The sequence below is a fragment of the Tyto alba genome, unplaced genomic scaffold, assembly GCF_018691265.1.
Source record: "Tyto alba isolate M040663 unplaced genomic scaffold, T.alba_DEE_v4.0 Super-Scaffold_10, whole genome shotgun sequence".
In the NCBI taxonomy this organism is placed as follows: Eukaryota; Metazoa; Chordata; class Aves; order Strigiformes; family Tytonidae; genus Tyto; species Tyto alba.
In genome coordinates, this window is record NW_024881262.1 from 22,163,022 (window position 1) to 22,183,459 (window position 20,438).

At 40.2% G+C, this 20,438-nt stretch overlaps 1 protein-coding gene across 7 annotated transcripts in view; it reads right to left on the reverse strand.

Annotated features, from left to right (window-relative positions):
- Positions 1-20,438, reverse strand: part of PXYLP1 (2-phosphoxylose phosphatase 1) — a 61,012-nt gene that overhangs the window by 25,795 nt on the left and 14,779 nt on the right. For 4 of the 7 annotated variants that reach the window (XM_033005458.2, XM_033005459.2, XM_033005461.2 and 1 more), the window contains one exon: positions 17,746-17,877. In XM_033005458.2, coding sequence (XP_032861349.1) covers positions 17,746-17,824 — 79 coding nt within the window. In that variant the 5' untranslated portion in view covers positions 17,825-17,877. The other 3 variants (XM_033005466.2, XM_042797844.1, XM_033005462.2) reach the window with 3 other exon arrangements.

The following is a 20,438-nucleotide window of genomic DNA, read 5'->3' on the forward strand; positions in this document are numbered from 1 at the left end:
GTTCGGAGCAGAGGAGGCAATGTGAGAAGCCAACCTCCCTCAACTGGAAAAAAAACACTCGAAATTTAGAATAAGACTTAGGATAAATATTGTTTTTTCATGCCCAAAGGGAGAACTTCAGCATTGCCTCAACAGTTCTTCAGCAAAAAAGCATTCTGCAGCCCCTGGCAGGGAAGCTCAGCCCACTGTCACACATGCTGCATGATACAGTTTTTATAACTATCATATATAGGTATAACACTTGGTCTAGGAACAGAGTGGTGTTATTCAAGTTAAGGCAAAGACTGTTCTCCAAATCTTCACCTGAAGCCTTGCTTCCTTTTTTTTTTTTACTGACACAAGCAGCAGTTTCAGTCCCTGCTTGGGCAGGGTCTCACTGGGGAAGCACAGTACACACCCCAGGAATGGGAAAACCTAGACAGCAGCTTGCCTGATTCTGCATCACACGCTGGAGTGAGCACATTATTACTGTGCTGACAGTTCTCAGCTTTGGCACTAACTTACCATCATCAGGTTGACCACTAGGAAACATCAGCCCAAGCCACATTTACTTTTACGTATTTATTGACAGCAAAGGTATTTCAGCCATCTTTTTAAGACTGTCTATGAAGAAAAACTGCAGCAGACAATACAACTAACATGACCAACAGCTATAGCAACTCTCTATTATTCAGCTCACAGTGAAAATAAAACAAATACTCTTTTTGTTTTGGTTTGCCTGATACATTTTCTTTTGTAATGTAAGGAAAAATCACCTGTCCAAGGCTGAGATGCACATATCTTCAGGAAATAAAAAATTTAAAGAAATGCTAGCTGAAGTGGTCTATTTTCCATTATTTTGTTCCATTTCCTTAAGCTTTGATTACTTTTTTTCACTATAACTTCTCTATACTACAGGGCAATTTTCCCCCTAGAAGTCTGAGCCATTTTTAATTAAGTAAATAAAATAGCTCTTTCTCTGTTTAAAGTGTAGGAAAACTAAGTTTTCAGAAGCATCCTGTATATCACATGTTCATTGACAGAAAATGGCAACTGAGGAAGGCTAAGGGGTTGCAGATGTACCTCAGCTAATCCAGTGGAAGTTAGATCTGATTGAGGGGGAGCGAGTGCAAGCACTGAAGTGATTAGTAGTTTTAATGTGCATGTTTTTAAGAAAACCTCATTTGTACTAAGCTATTGGGGAAAAAACTAAAGACTTCACAATGGTCTCCCGCCACGCACAAGCTCAAATAAAAGGCAAATTAAATTTTAGTTAACAAAATGGAAGTCTATACATACGCCCCACTATGAGCTTTCACAATGCATCCCTTCTTTGTCCCCAGAACAATAGTAATATGACTGCAGCTGGAACTTGGAAGTGCATCTTGACTTTACTAATCAATACTGACATAATTTTACTGCATGAAATGCAACCAAAAGCTTATTCTTCAGTCTAACACTAGTTGAGTTTTCATCCTTACTGGTTTTCCATTCCCTGAAGTTTTCCACTGGAGATGCAAATCTTCCTATGGGCAATTGAGAACTACTATAAATTGGCTGCTTTTCTTAGCTGTTTTTCACAGACTTGGACAGAAATAGCCAAATTCACTACCCCTTTTTCCAGAAGTGTGTCAAGGCACATTTGTCTGCCTATTTTCTGAGTCACAAGTTGGGAACTTTAAAGATTTTATTCATCTTGGGGCAACTGCCAAAAGCAGCCTTCTGCCCACAGAGCCATAGCTCACAGGTATTGACCCAGCGCCTCATTCCTTATCAGACTCAGGGGGAAAGGCCAGATGGCCTTGTCTGCATATTCATGCTCAAAAATAAATACAAAAACAACACACGACCACAATGCACAGTAGCTCTACCAGCTTTAAACAACTTGCACCAGGATTTCTGAGAACAAGTTTCTTATCTCCAGCTGCATTAGCTGCATGCTTTGCTGATTTTTTACAGGGTCCCAATCTGACTTACACAAGGAAAATACGTACATTAAGAAAATCTTTTTTGCACCAAAGCACAACATGGCAGGCCTTCTAGCGTTATGTTTTTGAGACCAAATTTAACCAGACTCATTAAACTATACAATGGGTGCTTGCATTTATTGAGTCCAGATGTGGCTCTGAAAAGGGCTTTACAGTTTTAGGGTTCTCAGTGCCCCCCCCCAAGTTGTTTTTTAATTGGCAATTCAGAAGGGCATATGGCACTGCTTAAAGAGCTTCCAGGATTTTCAGCTTGACAGCAATAACACAGCAATTCTGACTGCAAATCCAAGCCTTTTCAAGTTCTAGAGAAGACGTTTTTCACTTCTCTTAAAGTGAAAAATTACTCTCTAAATTTGATTCTGTTTTCCTACTACACTATAACACTACATTGTTTAACATGGAAAATATTTTTTCCCATCCATTTAAAGTACTCCTTTAAAATAAATATATATGCATAATGAAGCTCTTCCTTACCATCTTCTCACTAAATACCTCACTGCTTGGCTCTCCAGTCAATTTGAAAGGGGTGGGGGAGGTTCCTTCTAGACATCTAGACAAGCAGACAGATTTCCTGCTCTATAAACACATTACTCGAGTTGGATATTGCTCATGCTCCAGGTTATTTCGTGACAAGATGAAAAAAAAAAAACCACCACTGCTTAGGATGAAACAGTTATGTTGGTCCCTTGCCTACCACAGGCTCATTAGATTTCACAAATGAGACGTGTTACATAAACTGTACCAGGATACTATAAATGAAGTCACTCCTATCAATGTATCTGCATAGATGCCACACCTCACCATGTTAGATGACTGACTATATCAAATCAGTGTCCTGAGGGCCACCAAACAAAGCTTCAGTATACAAAGACTAAGGGGTTTTATTATAGCCTGAAACCATGATTTTTATAAATACAGTAGATCCAGCCACTGTTATTTATCTAACAAGATTCATGAGCACTACAATAAGATTTTAAAGCTCTGTCCTGCTTCTGTCTACCAACCTCAGCGACTGGTAAAGGAACTAATCCTGTGGAATTGTCCTGGAACAGATTTTCAAAACAGCTTTTATCAGCTGTGTTCAGAAACTGTTGGCAACTCTTTCCATTTCCATAGTATTGTCTCAAAATAAAAGGTCAACATGAAAAGGTAGCTGCAGAACACAATATGCTGAATGGTACTGCCATAATTTACCTGTGGATCATGACGTTTTAGTTTTTGTCCTGTATATTTTTTGGATCTCACAAATACCGGAGTGGGAAGCTGTGCAGCAGAGATTACATCATGACTGAAAAAAAAAGAGGCTTGGCAGATTTCACATGTGAACTGAACAGAAACATAGAGGTCAGCTACCCTAAGTGTTCAACATAGCAGAAGAAAACATGGCAAAAAGTATTTTCTCAGGAACATGGACTGCAAATCCTCTGGCTTCAGTGAGCTTTTCATCTACAGCAGCTGAGAATGCTACAAAAATATGTCCCATGCAGTAGAGTTCAAGATGGTTCAACAGTTGCTCCTGTTCTGTTCTCTAGCAATCTGGCACTAACACTTTACATCTTTGACAGAGGCTCTCTGCTGCTGACACACGTATGCTCTCCCACACTTATTCCTGAAGGAATTCACTAACTCTTGCTACTAAGCTCTTGCTCATCAAATGGATATGAAGAGGAAGTCTGCACAATTGTTCTCTGTCATCCTAGATAAAATGTTTTTTCCCCCCCCTCCAAAAGACCAAATGATAGGAGCATCTATTTATCAAGAGCTTCAAGTGCATGTCATTGTCTCTTTTCCTTAGGGCTCTCCTTAGACACCACACCAAAATACTCAAAATGGCCTTTGAAATCCAAGTCAACTTTTATTAGGGCATGCATTAGAACATCCAGCTATTGAAAATGAAATTGCAAAATACATAGGTAAAAACAAAGAAATAAAAGGACTTAAAAGCATGCCTTTTGCTCTGCCCATTACATCTTTACAAGCATTGATCCCCTGGTTTCAGAACACCAACTCAGTGGCTTTTTGGGCTGCAACAAATTCTGTGTATCTGCTCACTTGTAAAAGCATCTTTCTGTCACCTCTCAACAGAGCTGCTCTCAACTTCTCAGCAGTCTGTCTCTGCACAGCTGGGTCAGATACAGTAATCTCTCTTTCTCTCAAAGGACTACCACCCAAAAGGCAGGAATAGCCTCTGCAAAGGAACGGGACACAAACTGTTTAATATGTTAATGTCATCAATCAAACACAATCTGAAGACATCTGGCACTTCCTTACATCAGTGTCCTTCCAAGATAAAAAGCCTTACACATTCAAATCAATATTTTAACTACTGCATTAAATTAGCACCTTTCTGTTTCACATCTAATCCCAACTGTCTTCCATCCACAAACTGACCTGCTCAGGGAAGTGATCTCAACACCATATGCCACTGCTTACCCAAGCCAAGCCAGCTCAATTGTTTGTCCTTGTCAACACCAGGGCACAAAAAGCTGCCACGGATTTGCTAGAAGAAAACCCAAAACCAACATATTTAATACAGTAGAGCCTGACAGATTTTTGTGCTGGGGAAGCCTGTAATAACAGACATAGTCATTCATCTCAGAAATTCATAACAGTGTTTTCTGGATCAAAGAACTATTGGTGTCTTTAGGACGCTTGCTGTAAACTAGCTTAGAGAAAGACAGTGAATCTTATTTCTTGTCTTCCTCCAGTATTTATGTGCACAGATGGTAAACCGAAAATTACACCACGTACCTGGGGTTTCCAGCTCTTTTAATCTAAACACCTCACAAAAATCATAAAGAGAAATCACTTCCACTTTCCAAGACTTCATATTTCACTGCAGCCAAGTCCACAAAAGCCTCAGTCTTTTAAATACAAACTACTTAGACCCTACCTCATTAACAGATAAACCACAATGCCGTTTAGTATATGCAAGCATTGCTTTTGTCTCAGCGAGTGAGCTCTGAAAATGTAAAAGGGAAATAAATTCAGGAACAGAGATTACTCTTATTTTTAAAAAGCAGTTATGAATAACTGCCTGGAGGCATTAAAATCTTCAAAATCAGTATAAGAAACTTTAAGAAACCTTATTTATCACAGAAGATACACAAGCTCAATAGCACACAATAAATTTTTCACAAATATTTACAGTCAAATGATGAGACACTTTGGATCAAGTAAGTCGCTATATCGTTTCAGCAATGAAAGCCAAGCAAAAGCACAGATAAAAGAACAGAACTGCCTGGAAGATAAATTGCAAGAGGAAAATTAAGAGGACTAAGAAGAAACATGAACAACAATTCTCTGAAGAATATTAAGTATGCCTGAAACGATACATACAGGAGAACTAGCGCATCCATAAAAACGATGGCTTTCAACTCAGTTTGCAGTAGCACAGGGGGCACAAATTGCAGACACAAAGCACAGCTCAGAAAAACAAAGCTATCATCAAATCTAAAGTTTAAGTAGTTATTCATTCTTCCTGAAGACTGCACATAGCCTATAAACAGGGGGAACACATCTGCATTATACCCACTGATATTCAGATAGTTTTCCTGGTACTCTCCAGTTGAGACACTGTGTCTGCACTCTGAACAAGGCAGGAAGGGAGATTTGGGTGAGAACATTCCTCTGATGAAGAGGCAGAACACAAATCTCAAACAAAGGACAGCCAACAATTAATGTATGAGGAATCCATTTGCAATTAATAGATAGCATTGCCCTAAAATCTCTGATAAAAGTAAAGAAGGATAAAGCTCATACAGTGTGAACTGATTGTGAATTCTCATAGAACTGCTCTAACATCAGAGCAGTCAGCAAAAAATTAACAAAGGGCTTGTGCTAAAACAAAGCAGGGTAACAAGGCTGTCCTTAGTCTCTTAGCTAAAGACAACCCAGGATTTGTTTTGATGCCACCACCTTTGTAATGAAACATGAAAAAAAAAAAAAAAAAAAAAAAAAACAACAAACGTGCAAAGGAAGGCAGCCTATAGCAAGGGAATGCGCAGATGAGAAATTGCACATGGAAAAAAAAAAAAACAAAACAAAACAAACAAACAAACAAACAAAAAAAACCTTCAGGGATGAGAATCCCTTTCCAATGCCCAGGCAGCCAGAACAGGAAAGCATGGCAGGACCACACACGGGCCATCTCTTCCTTCGCCGCCTGGCCTGCAGGTGAGCCCAGCCCAAAGCACATCTCCCCACCAGCCCCCGCTGCCAGCCGCCCCCGGGGACTGGATCCACACAGCTGCCACTGCAACACCCGAATCTGCTGTCCTGAAAAGCCCAAGCAAGAGCTAGAATGCAAACCTCACACAGAGTGGCCGTATTCTTGGGAGAATGGAGAGCTGGTATTGTGCAGATTTTATCTGCTTGAACTAACTCCGAATCACCAAAACGAATTTAACATTTATAAAGAACCCAACAGCTGCAAAGTACAAACAGAACTATCCTCACTATTTCTACAAACAAAATACAGTGAATTGCAGAATTTAAGAACAATGTTACAGGTGTTAAAACATAGTTCAGGTCAGTACACCACTAACGTATGAAAAAATCTCAGGAAAAATTTTTTTTGGCTTTCAAAAGACCGACATGCCAATCCAAACACATCTGAAGTGATCTGTAAGGCAGCCTGACTCACCATTACAGAGCTATGAAAAAGGAACAGCAGAGAACTGTAATAATGAGCTTTTGTTGATAAGGGTAACATCCTGAAACTTTAAACAAAATAGAATTTGCTAAAAATAAATATTTCGCCAGAGCTACTGCTAAAGAATTGTCCTGGTTTCAGCAGGGATAGAGTTAATTTTCTTTTAGTAGCTGGTACAGTGTGTTTTGGATTTAGTGTGGGAATAATGGTGATAACACACGGATGTTTTACTTGTTGCTAAGTAGCACTTATCCTAAGTTAAGGATTTTTCAGTTCCCCTGCTCTGCCACCGAGCAGGTGCACAAGAATCTGGAAGGGAGCACGGCCAGGAGAGCCAGCTGATGGTCCATACCAGAGGGTGTCATGCTCGGCTTAAACTGGGCCAGTGGTCTGGGAGGGCGGAGTGCTGCTAGGGGACTGGGTGGGCATCGGACAGCGGGTGGTGAGCAACTGTGCTGTGCATCACGTGGGGTTTTCTTCCTCTGGTTTTACTTTTCTCTCTTTTTATTATATCCCTTTCCATTACAATTATTATATTTTATTATTACTATTGTTATTATATTTTATTTCAGTGCAAGGTCCTGCCCGTGGGTCGGAGCAATCCCAAGCACAAACCCAGGCTGGGTGAGGAGTGGGTGGAAAGCAGCCCCAAGGAGAAGGACTTGGGGGTGTTAGTGGATGGAAAACTGCCTGTGAGCCAGCAATGTGCGCTCACAGCCCAGAAACCACCCGTGTGCTGGGCTGCAGCCAGAGCAGGGGGGGCAGCAGGTTGAGGGAGGGGATTCTCCCCCTCTGCTCTGCTCTCGTGAGACCCCCCTGCAGTGCTGGGTCCAGCTCTGGGCCCCCAACAGCAGAAGGACACGGACCTGCTCAAGCAGGTGCAGAGGAATCCATGAAATGCTCGGGGGGCTGGAGCAGCTCCCCTGGGAGGCCAGGCTGAGAGTTTGGGGGGGTTCAGCCTGGAGAAGAGAAGGCTCTGGGGAGACCTTCGAGTGGCCTCCCAGGGCTTAAAGGGGGGACAGGAAAGGTGGGGAGGGACTCTATCAGGATGATGTAGGGGTAGGACAAAGGGTAACAGCTTTAAACTGAAAGAGGGAAAAATTAGATTAGCTATGAGGAAGAAATCCTTCCCTGTGTGGGTGGTGTGGCACTGGCCCAGGGTGCCCAGAGCAGCTGTCGCTGCCCCCTCCCTGGAAGGGTTCAAGGCCAGGTTGGATGGGGCTGGGAGCAACCTGGGCTGGTGGATGGTGTCCCTGCACATGGCTGGGGGGTTGGAACTAGAGGATCTTTAAGGTCTCTTCCAACCCAAACCATTCCATGATCTATGATGATTATTAAACTGTTCCTATCTCAATCCATGAGTTGTTATTTTTTTCCCCCCCCTAATTCTCCTCCCCATCCCACTGAAGTGAGGAGTAAGCAAGCAGTTGCGTGGTGCTTCGTTGTCAGATGGGCCTAAACCCAGGAAAAGAATAAACTAATCATTTAGGTTGGAAGGGATCTCTGCAGGTCATCAGCTCCAACCCAGCACTCAAAACAGAGTTAGCTCAAATGAGGTTACTCAAGGCATTGACCAGTCAGCTATAAACAGTTTAGAAGTTACACACACTGGCTAAAACCACCTACAACTTAGAATAATAGTAGACAGCCTAAAGCTTTGTTATGATTAAGCAACTCTTAAAAGAAAAGTCCAAATTTCTTCACTGTCCCATGTCTCGACTGAAATCGGCCATCAGCACATTGATACACATTAAAGTAAAAACTGACCTTTTCTGAGATGAGATTCAATTGGCATAAAAAGGCAAGTAACTACTGTCTCCTAGAAGGAAAGGAAAATAAGAAGGAAGAAAAATTGGCATAGGAACAAGAGGTATACACCATATTAAGGAAGAAAAAAAGAAAGGCATTTCTTAAAGTTCTACAGAAAATTTGAGCTATTTATTCTATGTACTGTATCTCAAACTGTCTGCAACTGCAATGCCAGACAGTCCCAAGCAGTGGTTCCAAAAACAACACTACAAATTCATAATAGACTAATACAATGTAAACAAGCTCACAGAACTGTAAAATGACTGCAATATCTGAAGAGGTAGGAAAAAACCTACAAAAAATTGTCAGTCATGAGAAGAAAACACTGTGCAATCATCTTCAATTAGCTCCCCCAACAGTCTACTACACTTGCACAGACTTTCATGCAGGGAAACTAGCTATGCCCATGGTTTTAAGAGTTGAACTCAAATAGTGCTTCTAGCTGTTACATCTGCACACCACTGATTTGCAAAACCTGAGTAGTACAGGTCAGTAAGGAACACACCCACTCCTTGGCAAGCCTCTGCGTCTAGAGATAATTCCACCTCTTGGCCCCCACAAGAACAAGATACATGGGGAGGGCTGTTGTCTAAAGGCTGCTTTAGGAGAAGCAAAGGCCTGACACATTTTCACAGAACAAACCTATAGGTCTCACACACAGTCGCAATTAATTAATTTTATATCCTTCCTCATTCCATATTTTACCCTCGTTTACTTTTACAGCCCCATTCTGGTGATAAGCCCAAGTATCTCAAGATAGCAGGACTCCAAGGTATGTAGAAAGACTGATGTATTACCCAAGGTCTTGAATTTGTTTAAATAACCTACAACTACATATAACATGTAGACATCTTCTGGAGGAACCTATTTGCAGCATTATTTGCAATTAGTGCAAGAGCCCAGTTTGGCCGGAAGGAAGATGAGGAAGGATTTACCTACAGCACAGGTATTCCAACAAAGATAGCTTAACTATTATCAACAAAACAGAGTTCACTCCCAGGTTTATATATACAGAAAGGGAATTAAGATCACTGCATTAGCCTAGGTAAAAACTGACAGAAATATGAATTATTGTAAACATAACTTTTTTCTCCTACTGAGAATATTAATTTTCCTTTGTTGTTTACCATCCATTCAAAACTCAAACAATTAAGGGCAGGTACGTACCTATGAGACTCTCCCTACAAAAACTCACTCACCCTTGCCCATGTTTAAAGTAATTACACTATGTATCACTATAATTATTAAATGACTGAAGCACAAGTTTCAACACTTTCAAGCTTTCTTGCAGGTACCAGGACCAAGATTTGAGTAGGATTTTGAGAGAAATTATGTTAAACATTTATTATTTTCTAGCCTTGTTTCCTTCCCTCTACAATTTAACCTCACACTGCCATAAGGATTTGCAGAAGCCTAACTAATAACTTGCTGTTAGTTTTTGCGAAGTATCAGGCTTTATTTACAGTAGCCTTTAACCATATGTTTTAACAGCTTATATTAATCTCTGCCTAAATACAGTTCCACTAACCATCATGGAGGAAAACAAAATAAATATTTAAAGGAGATTTATAAAGTTCTGTAGCCTGCCAAGTAACTTCTACCGGTCAAATTCTGCCCGAAGCAACTTAACCTGACCTATATTTAAAGCAAACATTTTAAAAATTACTGCACTGTTTTTGTGGGAGAAAATAAGACTGTCCCATAGTATCATTCTTAAAAATTCATCACATCTCCTCCCCTTTTAAGGCTTAACTTCTGGACTGGTACATTATACCACCACTTTCAAGAATCACACCAAGAAGTTATTTAAATCTCCAGTAACAACATAAAAAGCACCTTTAACAAAAATAAACTGTGTATTTACAGTTCATTTTCTTCATTCGCTACTAAATTGTACATAGCCTTGGATATATTCCTTCTGGGTTGTTTTTCCCTTTCATCTTAAATTCAGATTGAATTAGTACTTTCAAAAAACCCAGAGAGACTTCTCATTAGTGGAAAATCTGCCATACTTATGAGTTTGAAGGCAAAATTCGGGAAGGAAGATATCCGGTCTCCTTTTAATTTCGTATGCTGGTAACACATGGCAAAAACAAGCTCTCTGCATCAAGAACTCTAAAGCTGAGGCTTTTTAAATATAGTTAGTTGTATAAATCAGCAAAATGCAATATGTTATTTTGCTTTTCTTCCACTGAAGAAATTATATTCTTAAAATACGAAACATAAGCAGTTACCATCTCTTACTGTTCCTTACCAACAAACAGTAAAGAATTCACCTTAGACAGATGGTAAGGATACGTATTCTGTCCATAAATAGCCAAAAGCTTATATGATCTTTTTACTGAGTTATTTGGGGGGTTTTGCCCCCGTCTTTCTCCTTCAGAAATTAAAGCTCTGGAAAAACCCAGCTCTCCCACTTTTTCCACAGACCTCACATTTCCCAGCTCCTCTTGGCACTCCACCAGCAGTCTCTGGGCAAGGGGCTGGGGGTGCAGCTCACCCTCCCATTCCAGTTTGGGGTGGAGACATGGGACAGTGGCAGCTCTGCAGGGCCACAGCTACAGCATCCCAAGTTAAGGAAGCACATCCTGCTTTGCAAACGGAAAGGCTGAACAGGAATGCTACACCCCCCTCGGCTCCCACCTCTGTTCCCCCCCGCAGTCCCTGCTGAGCGCCGGGCACCGGCACCTGCTCCCCGGAGCCCCCTCCCACAGAGTGAAGCCCCAGAGCCTTCAAGTGCAGCTGTATCAGGCCACCAAGCCGGGATGGGAACAGCAGCAATCACACCCGAGGGGCTGGGACTGTTAAAGCCAACAGGCTTCCAAGCGGGGCTCTGCAGCAACGCTGGGGGGGCTGCATGTGGTGCTCTCACCATCCTCATAAAATCAGAGCTGCCCGGGGCCCTCAAGACAATAAACTAAAACTCTACAGCCTTTCCTCATGAAGAAACTCGATTTCTGTTTCCTATGACTCATCTGTAAAAGCAAAACCTCCAGTGCAAAACAAGATGACAGAAAGCAGAGGGAAATTATTACTGGAAGAGGAAAATGTCATCTCCAGACATGCTGAAATACCAACACCCAAACCTGAACCATCAAGGCAGAGAAAGTATTTAAAGAAAAAGAAAAAAACTCCCCACACTTCACACAGGAACCAGCACCCTGCCAGGATAGCAGCTGAAATCCTAAAAAGCAGAAGCAGATAACAAATTTGTTTTTATTGAAGGGCAAGCCTGAGGCACTGACCAAAGTATCAAAGCATTTAGGGAGGGAAACTTCAACCCAGAAGGGAAGCTCCATATGCAGGGTCTGCCTGAGGGCCAGGGACTTTGCAATTCTGCAAGCGCCTGAAACAGGCAGGCTCAAAAGCAAAGTCTATAATTTATGCTCGCCACAAGGTTAAATACCTAGTGGAATGAGCTGCTTTCCCACTGTAACTTTAGTCCTCTTCTGTTGACTGGTTCTTTCCTTAAGCTTTCAGTAAACAGGAAAAAAAAAAAAAAAAAAAGTAAACAAAGGCATTTACTTTGTTGGAAAAAAAAATTATTTACATGCATTTGATTAAAGAAAAAAAAAAATCCACAGCCATTACCAAGTAAACTTCACAGAGATTACACATGGCTTCTTAACAGCTAACTTGTAAATTCCCTTTCAGTTTGGTTTATGCAAGGTAGTTTCAAAGATAAATTGTTGAGACACCCTGAGGAGACCCACCTTCAGGCTTCTGCAGTCTGTCACAGAGGTTCTAATACACTGGAAGGTCTGTGCTTGCCCAGTAATTGGGTTCTCACGTATTACACCAATCTTAAGGGGAAAAAAGAAAGCAGCTCTTCAGGCATACTTGCAATCTCCTGTTCCTGAGCTGACCTAAGGGCTAACCAAGATAATTAACGCTGACAAGGTCCTAAATTATGCCTTTTCCCCTCAGCGTGAGGCTGCAGGACCACAGCCGGATTCTGACACATCCCTTACAACACACTTGAACCTAGCTGCACTGCCACCCCCCATGTCTGTACTACAGGAACTCCCCCAACCAGTGCGTCTGCAATCCCTTTGCTCCACTCTGGGCATTTTACATAGCACAGAGTAGGAAGGAAGATCCCAACCACTGCAATATTTTCCTCTGGCCAAAAAGAATAAAGTGTAACAACTTGCATGCACTGTATTTGTACAGAAGTAAACTGACCAGTTTTAGCCAGCAGCATTACAGATAATATTTACAGAGACAAAAATACAGTCCACAATGTAGGACAGGTCATTTTTCCATGCTACAGTTTTTCTGACAAAGCAAAACACTTAAGTCTTTTAATAGAAAACCAACATAATTCCATTTTAGAACACTGTGAGAAGTCTATGAAAACCAGTTTGCCTTTTGTCTCTAGTACTGAAGCTTTAAATTGTTTTAGAACCCTGGCTATTTACGTGAACAAAGATGAGGGAAATAAGAATATGTATGGAGTGATAAATGCCATAAGGAAAATACTTCACTCTTTTCCACAGATCCGGACCCAAACATAAAACAAGAGGGAAACAATGACAATTCCCAATAAAACTTGAAGCTGCCAGTCATATTTGGTTTGGAAGTCAACCAGTCCCTCTAACCAATGGGTTTCTCAGATGAAAACTCTCATCACTATAATTATCCACCGGAGACCTCATAGTATGCTTTCAGTCAGCAGTAGAACATTTGGAGTTTTAACTTTTAACACTGTTTTCTATACTACTTAAAAACTAAAACATATAAATAATTTGGAGGCATTTGCCATTGAAGAGAATTTCCCTCTATTGCTGATATGGTCCAGGTTTTACACTGTACAATTTATTAATAGCCAAACTGAATTTGAGAGCACATCTGTCTCCCAGTCTCTTGCTTCAAAGTCCAGGCCACACAATTATATGAAAAGATGCCTACAACCATTAAGACTTGAACTATTTCATCAACTATAAATTTCTTAAAATTCTTCTATGTGCCTATTAGAAATAGTAAACAACCCTGGCAAAACTATGAATACATTTTGGAATACTGTAGTAAGCTTTCAAACATGTCTCCAACCTCATTCTCCTGTCACCCACCAGGTATGTTCAGAAACAAAACCTGAGGCACTATTTAGGTAATTAAATACCCACAGCTTGAAAAGAGTAGGACTTCTTCAAGAAGTTCCCTTACCCTGCTGCTCTGAGTGGAACACCAAGGCAGCTGGCTGGCACCCCAGCAGACAAGTACAGCACTGGGAGCAGTGGGAAGCAGCATAGGAAAAAACCACACTCGGCCACCGTGCCTTTTTGTACGAGGGCATAAAGAGCAGAACTGGCCCAGTACCCCATTGCCCAAAACTTATGTGACAGAGGACTCTGGCAGCAGAAAGGAAGGTATCTTAAGGGATCCACAGCAACTACATCACCTTGAAGAATGACTATGACAGGTAAAAAGAAGTCCTTTCTCCAGCTATTTGGTAAAGTGCAAACTGCTTACACGTTTCCCTCTTCTCAGGATAAGGAAATGAAGAACATTCAGCTGGTATTTGATCCAGCAAGCCCATCCAGCACACAAAGTTTGACAAACGTGAACCAACCGCTCCGCAGAGCCGCCTTCTGTATCTCTGGTACCGTGGCACTGCAGACGCACGGCAGATGGTAGCTTCTGCTCTGGTAAAAGTGATCCTTGCCATCAGTCCACGTCCATCCACTGCAGCTGTTGGTGGGACAGAATACCTTTAGTACTCAGACCTGTTGGTTGCTGTCAAGACAGATTTTGGGGGAAACTCTCAGTGATTTACCCTGTAAGTTATACAGTGTTAGTATCCATGTAAAGCACCAGCCATGGGGGGAAAAAACAACACAGGAAAGCAGACTAGTTTAGATCAGAACTCAGAAACCATAACAGAAGAGAAAGGGACCAAGAACCAACATCAAAACAGGACAGAAGGTTTTCTATCAATCCTGGGTCCATCCCAAGCCTACCAATACCACAGACTCTGAGGTCCAATACTGGTTGTCTTCCCCAGAATTTCTCTGCTTGTGTCTAAACCCAAGATGTGACAACTATTAGCTCTAAAACAATTGCCTTGGGACCTTGCCTTATGAGGAAGGACGGACTTACATTAGGACTGCTGACATGTAGGACACCCATCATCTCCAGTACATTGTGGCTGCAGAAATCACTGCCCGTAAGTAGTTCCAGACCCTTCACAGCACAGTCTATTACAGTAAACCAGCATTGATTTTTTGCTTGACTGCTGCAAGCAATTCCTGAACACTCACAGCTCAAGCACAGGACACACTGTAATCTTGTCAGCCATCCCAGCGTGGGCTGTTTGTAATATGGAGTTAGAACCTATGGAAAACCAGCTGAACTTGGCCTTCGCTACTGCCTTCTCTTCAATCAGCCACAACTGACCAGTCTGGCTTCAAAGTGCTGCAGTTCCATGTGTGGACAAGAGGGTATAAAATACCAAGCTTTTATGGAGTGATGTTCTGCTCTAAGGCAGAATTTGAAAAAAGGAAGATATGTACCTTTTATATAATTATGTATTTAATGTTACTGTTTCACTTTCCTAAACAAATTTAGCACAGAAAGGAAGAGACATTTTCAACATCCACTGCTTAGAAAAGCAGTAGCGTGTTTTAAAATGACCAGCCCTCCTCCACAAAGCTGTGCACTGCTTGCTAACAGAGAATCAATCCCATAACAGCATAAAACATCCATTTTCACTCCAAATGCTTCAAGAGATAACTCCCTTCAAACAAAACAAAAACAAAATCAAAAAATGAAAAGAAAAAAAAAAAATCAGTGGCTTGGGCATTTTCCCAAGTCTAAATGTATAAACTCTCATTTTCGTTCCATGATCTGACACAAATTACAAAGCAGTATAAACAAAATTTTTCTCCAGGCAGCTCAGAAGGTATCAAAATTTGGAAACCAAATTTTACAGTCTGAAGAAAAAGGAAAGCAGCACATCACTTTCAGAAAAAAGCTTTATACATGAAACGACTACATCTGTACCGCTTTGTGTAACAGTGAGAATCAAATCACGAGGGATGAGTGCCTCTGAACTATGCCCTGTGTTAAGAGGAACAGAATGAGTGCAAGGAAGGACCTTCAACATAGCAATAGGAAACAAATAGTAAATAGGGATCTATCAAGTACATAATGTCTATGTCCCATGGAGCTGGACACTTAAATTTTCTGTCCTTCAATGCTCTATACCAGTACAGTGCTCCACATCATGCAGTATCAGAGGGGCTGACAGATGTTTTCTGAAGGATGTTCTGGAGATTCTCAGGTGGGGGTTACTGCCTTGAGTCAGCTTGTGGGTCACTATGTGCTAGTACTCGGTCCACTTTTACCAAAACAACGATTTTATGTATTTTTATTACTCATGGACACTGACCAAAGATTCTGCTTTAAGACAGTATTCAAACTATGCTTCCATTAACATCACAAGGCAAGTATTTCCTTAAATATTTGCATGACAGTTTCATTAAATAGTCAAGTTCAGAGTCAAGTGTTTCCTTTATTTCATGTTAAACTAGTCAGGAACTATAATCTGGAGAGGGCTAAAAATTTACAGCTAAGTTAAATTTGAAAGCAGCTCATCAAGCACTTGTAGACTCTAATGTACTTCTGCAGCTAGTGGATTGTTTTGCAGCTGGAAGGGAAAACTTGGTTTGGCTTTAAGACTTTGGTTTGGTTTTTAAATTCTTCAAACTCCAGCTGGGTTCCATAGTAGTTTTCTATGGTGATAGAAGAGAGTTTTGTCTTTGCTTTGGAGATGATATTTGGTCCAACTTTGAACTAGTCTCTCTACAGGCGGAAGCTGGTAGAAGTTAAAATATCAAGCTACCTGTATGTCATAAGCTACTTGGTTCCAGCTAGCCTGTATTGCAGTTCTCATGACGTAAAAATTTCTATATGTATTTTGGTATTGACACGAAGCTTCCTGATTGCTGTTTGCTGTAGCTTAAGTGCTTTTTAAAGCACCCCTCAAACAACCATCTCCAGGAACTCTTCTTGAACAAATCTTATCTTCTAATTAAGTGGAAAATAACTTCCCCTTTTGATGAAATATGATTCACTCTCTTATATGCCTACTTTATCTATAAATAAAGCTCATTTTTATTAAACAATTCAGTTTCCTACTTCCACTGAAGTTCCTCTAGGACTTTCACCCTATACACAATTCATAACCAACCATATAATGCCAAGAGCAGAGGCATCAAGAACCTAATGGGCAAAACAAGCTGCCATCAGACCCACCAGCATGTACCCACAGGAGACTGCAAAAGCAATTCAGAGCCACAGGTATTACATGAAGATGTACTACATGCAGATGTGTTTAAATACACGAAAAATAACAAGATAAAACCACAGGTTTTTTTCCCTTCCCCCTCCCCCCTTTCTTTTAAGTTGTCCATCATATGCAAAAGACATTCTAAATCTAAAAAAATCCTCTGGTTTTAGGGTTTGGGGTTTTTTTACACTATGCAAAATAGCATAGACCAGAAGGACCACACTCTTACAATTAAAGCACGATGCAAGACAACAACAACGACGAAGAATGTTAGCCTACACTACGAATATGCATTTTTCCTTGTCTTCTAACAGCAATTACATCGGCAGGTATTAGTACATATTAGATATACACAAAACATCACTTTACCTAGCAGATGCTACCATTGATGAACCACGTGATAAGCAGTCAGATGGCAGAATGCTCATTTGTCAACATACACTAACCCGCACTCAGCCCCACCTTCCTGCTTAGCCATCAGTAAGTACATGGCAGCCCACTGGACTGACCCATGAAGCACAACATAATTTATCTTTTCTTAAACAAACCAGCCACTTGTGATGAGCCAACTCAACTGTTTAAAGTTTCCTCATGGGAGGGTACAAATAAGGAAAAGTTCCAACACTCAGCCCTCTCACAGCAGTTTTCTCAATCCCATCTGGTCTGGTCTGATGCAATGTAAAAAACAGGGGTTGCAGCAGTTTTTACTCAAATGTGTTTTGTCTACTTTCATCACATTCAATTACTTAATTACACTACAAAATCAAGATTTTTTTTTTTCCTGAGATAGTCTGATTTGAAAAATCTCTAGATTGTATAAATTCCTACATGGCACACAAAACTATTTTTGTTCTTACATTTATTCTCCTGTTTTTGAAAACAACACAAAACAACAAACCCACACCAAAAGAAACCCAACAAATATTTAACTACTGAAAGAATGCTTAAACAACATGTAAGCATGGCCGTTTTTAAACATATCTATAGACCACTATGTATAGAAAACAAAGCTGCAAGACACTTACAGAATTGTAGACTGAGGCTCAAAAAGGCTAATAAGGCTGCCAAAGCCAGCAAGAACAGAAAACGGTTTCGGAAAAGCATTATTATTCGTTCTGCTTTCTCTTCATGGTTTCATCTTCATATATCAGTGGTTCCTGCAAACAACAAAACATTGGCAAATATATTTCAGATGGGGAAGCTTTAGCAAAGAAAATTCAAATACTCTTTTGACAGTATCAAGTTATTTCTTAAAGGCACACACATGAGGCAATTCAAATTGGCAACAACACTATCAATAAGATGTCCTCACCCTAGTTATGACATTAACTATATTTTCACAAGACAGAAGTTTCAAGTAAATAAAAAAAAAATTGCCATTTCCCATAAAATTAAGTTTTCTCCTGCTAACACTGGGTTAATGATCATATCATAACATAGTCAATAGTTCTTTCACAAACACCTCTTGCCCCTGTGCAAAGCAAATCACAATAAGAATATTATTACTTAAGAGCTCTCAAGAGCAATTTGGTAAAGCAACCCTAGAAACGAAATAATCCCATAACATGTTAAAAAGGTACACACATGCACTTTTAAACACAAGTTAAAAATTAGTTTCTCTAATTGGTAAAACTAAAGAACTGGTAGTCCTTTTACTGAAATAAAGTTCACAATTCTTATTTAAGAGGATACAGAGTAAGAAAAGTTACCAATACCCCTGCAGAGAATTAAAAACATGGAATAATTCTTTGTGAGAATATTTTTAAACAACTCTTTTGACAAGGATCAGAACAATATATTTCAAATCAGTGGCATTTAATAAAACTTCAGGAATCAGATAACTCATTGCAAAAGTTTAAACAAACAAAAAAAATGGACAAATACCCCCAGCCCTCTCCTGAAAATACCCAAACAAGAAGCATCCACAGTTAGTAAAAAACACACTTTTCCTTGCAAAATGACATCCCAATGTGCACAGAATTTGCCGAAGTGCCCCATTTTCACAGATGTCCATTTTCCATTAGAAAATGACTCTATATAAGGGACAGGGAAGGTTGTTCTCCCCCTACATACTTTTTTTTTTTTTTTTTTAAAACTACCAGCTGCTCTTATGTGCAAGTGATGCCGTTTCCTAGCACTGACAGTGTGTTGCAGAAAATTGGTTAGTCTTGAAAAAAATCTTCTGAGATTCCCAGATCCTTTGTACTGAGCTCTGTTGATGACAGCACATCCAAACATGTTGACAGAAAGTAACTTATTTCCCCCCTTTCTATTTGCCCCAGTGCTTATTTGTTATTTTCACTCCTGGAAGAGATCTCTCTTGCTTCTCTCCTGCTTTTGAGAATTAAAAGGCTTACAGTTACATGTAATTAATACATACCCGTTTATCAAAAATCTTCTGCACTCCAAAGACTAATTACCTTAGCAAGATTTTAATCTCCATCTCTGAGCGTTGATAAACCAAGTAAATCACAACCTCAAAATTCAGATTTTTCTTCCCCAATTAATTTTCTCATTAGGATTTGAATATGTCTCATGAATCACTGAATTGCTCATTTTATCTATTGTGGTTAGTCTTAAGAAGAGTTGTGGGATCTACCAACTGGTCCAAGGTGACTTCCACAGGGCAAAGCAATGGGACTCAGAGTGTAAGTGCTGATCTTCCAGAAATGAAGGCAGTGGGGCTTGCAGTAAGTCAAATGTATTACGCACATACATTTTGCAGGCCTTTCCATCTCATTTTACTTACAGAATTACCTTTACAGCTTTTGGAAACTGTGGAAAAAAATTGAAAGAACTGGAGATTCTGAGAAGCAAGAAGCCAGAGCTATTACAGTATTTTTCCAAAATGCCAATCGCACCATAAATGGCATGTGCAAGCAGTAATAAGGTTAAAAAAGAGACAGAAGAAATTATTTTAACAGTCTTAGTTTTACAAAATCATAGCTCATCCTGGAACATCATAGTGAAAGGTATGCTGAAACTAAATTGAACTAAACCACTGAAACTAAACAAAGCTGCAAAGGGTAGAAGGTATAAGCATTAGTGTATACAAAACACCAGGAGAGAATAAAGCAGTTAACCAAACAGATGGAAGAACAGAAGGGGAACCACAGGAAAAAGCAAAATTAGACTTATCACGGAGAAGGTAAAAATCTATTAAAAAGCTCTCAGGAACAAGTGGTCTTGTGCACAGTCTACACTCATTAATACTGTTGCTGCGTAAAAGGAAAGTTGCCACAAAAAGGGAAAAAATACAAGACTGAAAAAAAAGGAGATCATACACACCACATATTAGCCAAATGTTTTAGAGAACAAGCTTAATTAGCTTTAAAACTTAACTGCAACATCATAAATTTTAAAACATTTAGTGTTAAATGCAGTATTCAATAAATTATAAACAAGGTGGATTTTTCTTTTAAATATCCTTTGGCCTGTTAACAGATTGAAAGTTGCTGTGTTACAATTTATGAGGAATAGGAATAGCTCCTGTTGAGCAGCTGCTAAAGAAGAGCCTGTCAATTCAACTTGTCATCAGCTCCTACTTGAGACCAAGCTGCCAGGAATCAGGTGAAGGTAAGACAGAGTACTGGAGCCTCTGCTCCTCCGTGCTAGCACACATTGTATGCCGAGGGAAAAACAGCACTTAGCCAGCACATATTAAGTGAAGACAGGACAATAAGCATTGTGAGCACTCACTAAAGTGAGCATAGGTAGG